The 4954-nt window shown below is 44.4% G+C and overlaps 1 protein-coding gene across 1 annotated transcript; it reads right to left on the bottom strand.

Annotated features, from left to right (window-relative positions):
- Positions 1–1221: 1221 nt before the first annotated feature.
- On the bottom strand, positions 1222–2077 carry MARVELD1 (MARVEL domain containing 1). Its single transcript, XM_056530872.1, has one exon. The coding sequence runs from the start codon at positions 1851–1853 to the stop codon at positions 1356–1358; it is 498 nt and encodes a 165-aa protein (XP_056386847.1). The 5' UTR covers positions 1854–2077; the 3' UTR covers positions 1222–1355.
- Positions 2078–4954: the final 2877 nt, after the last annotated feature.

Raw genomic sequence — 4954 nt, 5'->3', positions numbered from 1 at the left:
ATGTTCCTTAACCAAAGGCTGGTTCGGGCATGTTGGGAGTTGTAGTTTTGCAACAGATGGAGGCACCCTGGTTGGGAAACACTGCTTTATGGCAATGTTTCCCAAACAAAAAAATGTTCCTCAACCAGTGGTTGTCCAGACATGCTGGGAGTTGTAGTTTTGCAACAGCTGGAGGGACACTGATAGGGAAACACACCCTTAAAGCAATGTTCCCCAACCAACAAAGAGCTGTCAGGGCATGCTGGAAGTTATAGTTCTGCTTTATGGCATGCTGGGAGTTGTACTTTTGCAACAGCTGGAGGCACCCTGGATGAGAAACCAACAAATGTTCCCAAATGTTCCCAAAAGGCTGTCCAGGCATGTTGGGAGTTGTAGTTTTGCAACGGCTGGAGGCACACTGGTAGAGCAATGTTCCCCAACCAACAAAGGGCTTTCAGGGCATGCTGGAAGTTGTAGTTCTGCAGTAGCTATAGAGCCACAGGTTGGGGGGTGGGAAAAAACCTTCTTTATATGGCAATGTTTAGAAGGAATGAACCACTCCCAGTGTTCTCATGTCTGCCAGAATTATCTTATCACACACTGCTATGCTAAAAAATGTAAAACGTTCATCTACTATAAATCTACCATACATTCATAACACTTGCAAGTAGAGATGAGCGAACGTACAGTAAATTCGATTCGTCACGAACTTCTCGGCTCGGCAGTTGATGTCTTTTCCTGCATAAATTAGTTCAGCTTTCCGGTGCTCCGGTGGGCTGGAAAAGGTGGATACAGTCCTAGGAGACTCTTTCCTAGGAATGTATCCAGCTTTTCCAGCCCACTAGAACCCCTTAAGGCTGAACTCATTTACGCAGGATAAGTCATCAACCGCCGAGCCGAGAAGTTCGTGACGAATCGAATTTACTGTACGTTCGCTCATCTCTACTTGCAATATAAAGGAACAGAACATCAAAAAAAAATAATAATAATAAATAAATAAAAAGAGGGTTCTTTTGTCTAAAAACTAATCCAAAACCTGAACAAAAGAGGCAGCACTAGATGTTTTGTGCATTTGTTCTATTCAGACATAACAATGTAACATTTTACCCAGTAAAGAACAATACAAAGTATCTAACAGCGGTCTTCAAACTGTGGCCCTCCAGATGTTGCAAAACTACAACTCCCAGCATGCCCGGACAGCCGTTGGCTGTCCGGGCATGCTGGGAATTGTAGTTTTGCAACATCTGGAGGGCCACAGTTTGAAGACCACTGATCTAACACAAACAAATAAAAAAGGGTTATAAAAAATGAGGCGCTCCAAAGGGATCCATGTAAATACTGTCACTTGTCTGGGTGTTCCCAGGACTTCTGCCCCCCTATATAATGCTTTGCCCCCCTTGGCACTTCTTCCATATGAAGCAGACAGTGGTGAGCAGGTACAAGAAGCTGCACAGACTGGCGAAGATAGAGGCTGCCAGGTAGGTATTGTAGGGGCAGGAGAACTGGTAGCCCTCCAGGGTGCAGAAGGAATTCTGGTCTGTGTAAGTGGCCATAACAATGGTGGCAGCAATGTGCAAGACTGTGGCCAGGGCATCATAGATGAGGTTGGTGAGCAGCCAGTGTTGGCCTCCCAGGAGTGGCACCAGCTCCTGCTTGTCCAGCAGGGTAAGGAAATACAAGATGAGGGTCAGGAGCCAGAAGAAGACAGCCACAAAGAGGACAAAGTGCACAGCACCGCTGTAGTTGTTGGAGGCGATGGTGATCCACAGGGCAGCACCCATGGCCAGCTGCAGAAGTCTCAGCACCCCTGGGAAACTTCTCAGGAAAGTCTTGTTGGCACTCAAGGAGCTCCTGGTCGCTTGGGTAGTAGACATTGCAGCTCAGAGGGGGAAGGGCACCAACTTTTAGTATCCTAGGAGCAGCTATGTAGAATAAATGCCCAGAGCTGCCCAGGGTGCCAGTTGCTGTGATTTTTTTCTCCTTCTTCTTCTTCCTCCTATTGAATGCAGAGGAGCAGTCTTGTATGGAGCTCGTTCAGATGTAGGGTGTGGGCAGTTCCCACCGTGTAACCTAATGCTTCTTCTTCCTCTGCTGACATCACTGTTCATGCAACTTCCCCTGGACCTCCCCTGGAGTGCCTCCAGCTGTTACAAAACTACAACTCCCAGTACGCCTTGAACATCTTTGAGCATAGGGATAACTCTCTAGTGCACTGTTCCTCCAGCTGTTGCAAAACTACAACTCCCAGCATGTCTGGAACACCTTTGTACATTGGGATAACTCTCTAGAGCACTGTTTCTAGACCAGGGTTGACTCTGTCTGTTGCAAAACTACAACTCCCAGCATTCCTGGACAGCCTTTGTGCATTGGGATAACTCTCTAGAGCACTGTTTGTCAACCAGTGTGCCTCCAGCTGTTGCAAAACTACAACTACCAGCATGCCTGAAACACCTTTTGTGCATTGGGATAACTCTCTAAAGCACTATTTCTCAACCAGGGTTGCCTCCAGCTGTTGCAAAACTACAACTCTCAGCATTCCCAGACAGCGTTTTTGCATTTCGATAACTCTCTAAAGCACTATTTCTCAACCAGGTGTGCCTCCAGCTGTTGCAAAACTATAACTCCCAGCATGTTTGGAACACCTTTGTGCATTGGGATAACTCTCTAGAGCACTGTTTCTCAACCAGTGTTCCTTCAGCTGTTGCAAAACTACAACTCCCAGCATGCCCGGACAGCTTTTGGCTGGGAGTTATAGTTTTGCAACAGCTGCAGGCACACTGGTTGAGAAACAGTTAGTAAAGACAAACAAATTTGCTGTGTACATGGACCCTGTAGGGTGGATGACAGACGGGGAGATTTATCTCTAGGGCAGTGTTTCCCAACTAGTGTGCCTCCAGCTGTGGTAAAACTACAACTCTCAGCATGTCTGGAACGCCTTTGTGCATTAGGATAACTCTCTAGAGCAGCGTTTCTCAAGCAGGGTTGACTCCATCTTTTGCAAAACTACAACTCCCAGCATTCCCGGACAGCCTTTGTGCATTTGGATAACTCTGTAGAGCACTGTTTCTCAACCAGTGTGCCTCCAGCTGTTGCAAAACTACAACTCCCAGCATGTCTGGAACTCCTTTGTGCATTGGGATAACTCTATAGAGCAGTGTTTCCCCAACCAGGGTTGCCTCCAGCTACATTTCTGACTTAGGCCCCTTTCACACTACAAAATTACCCCGTTTTAAAGATCGGTTCGAAGTTCCGTCTGAAAATCGTCTGTAAAACGGCAGTACAAAATCCTATACGGCCGGTCGAAAATCCCATTATAGTCTATGGGATTTTTACATTATCCTTTTTAATCCGTTATAGCCCGTTATTAATAACGGCCGTTATTTTGTGACGGAACATAGTAACGGGAGAAATAGTGCATGCACTATTTCTCCCGTTACTATGTTCCGTCACAAAATAACGGCCGTTATTAAGAACGGGCTATAATGGGTTAAAAATCCCATAGACTATCATGGGATTTTCTACCGGCCGTATAGGATTTTGTACTGCCGTTTTACAGATGATTTTCAGACAGAACTTTGAACAGATATTTAAAACGGAGTAATTTTGTAGTGTGAAAGAAGCCTTACATTATAGGGGTCATTTATCTTTTGCAACTTGTTTTGCTCCACTTTTCCAGTTTGCAGTTTCTCACTTAATTTCAGTTGTGCAAAGTTCATCACATTGTCCCACGGTGCGTCAATAAAAATTTTAATGCACTTTTTTGTTTTTATCTTGTGAATTTTTATGCCGACCATTTAGTGTAGCTGTGCAAAAATTTGGGGACATATAATAAAGGTGTCTAAAAACTGACAACTGACTACACCTTAAACCACATCCTTTCTATACTGAAGCCGCGCCTCTTTGTCATGGGGGGAGTGAACGTGAATAAAACACAGAAAATAACAAACAAAAATTTAAACATGAATCAATAAAAGGCAAAGGGAAACTGACAGGCTGCTCATCCACATTAAAGGGGTAGTCCAGTGGGAAAAACCCATCCCCTATCCTAAGGATAGGGGATAAGATTGAGATTGCGGGGGGTCCGACTGCTGGGTTCACCACTGGGTTCACCACTGGACTACTCCTTTAAACCAATATACTGGGTTATAGTGCGGGTGAACAGCATTAAAACGAGGGGTCGCTTACTTTAATTGGTCCTGTAGTGGAAAAGATCTGGCTGTTTAAAAACCTATCGCTATAGCACTTCTCTGCTTAATGGCGGTGGGGAGAAAGGGTCTGCTCCTCACATTATGCATTTTTAACATGCCTAAAAAAATTAAAACATGCTAAGAATAAACAATGAACTGGACCAGGCCTGGACCAGGAACATGGTGGGTAAATGGACTTCTCTGCTAAGCAGCGCTAGTTGACTACTCCCTTGCCGAGCCTGCACATAGCCCTCAGTCCAGCAAGGGGTTAGAGTAAAGCAGCGATCTTTACAGATTGTTGGTTTACTGTATATTCTTGTAGGAGATATACAATGTATACCTCCTTCTTAGGCCGGGTTCACACCACGTTTTTGCAATACAGTTCCCGTATACGTTTTCAATTTGAAAACTGTACGGAACCGTATTGAAAACCGTATGCATTGACTCTCCATTGAAAGCCGCATGCATCCTGTACGTTTTTTTCAGTTTTTTTCCCCGTAGCCAAAACCGTAGCCTACCACGGTTTTTGGTTCGTGTGAAAAACCGTATTGAAATGTATACTTTTTTTAAACATGGGAGTCAATGGGAACCGTACAGAACTGTATGTGCGTACGGTTCCATCCGGTTTTCACCATCCCATTCACCATTTTGACTTTGCACAGTTTTTTTCTTGGAATTTCAATCAAACAAGTGAAACTTTATTCATAATGGAGTAAAAATGTAAAAATGTATACTTTTTTTCTTAAAAAATGGATGCAACTGGACATCATTTTTCAAACCGTATACGG

The sequence above is a fragment of the Hyla sarda genome, chromosome 7 (assembly GCF_029499605.1).
Source record: "Hyla sarda isolate aHylSar1 chromosome 7, aHylSar1.hap1, whole genome shotgun sequence".
NCBI classification, from domain to species: domain Eukaryota; kingdom Metazoa; phylum Chordata; class Amphibia; order Anura; family Hylidae; genus Hyla; species Hyla sarda.
Note: the sequence above shows the minus strand (reverse complement) of the source record. Positions and strands in the feature narration are given on the sequence as shown.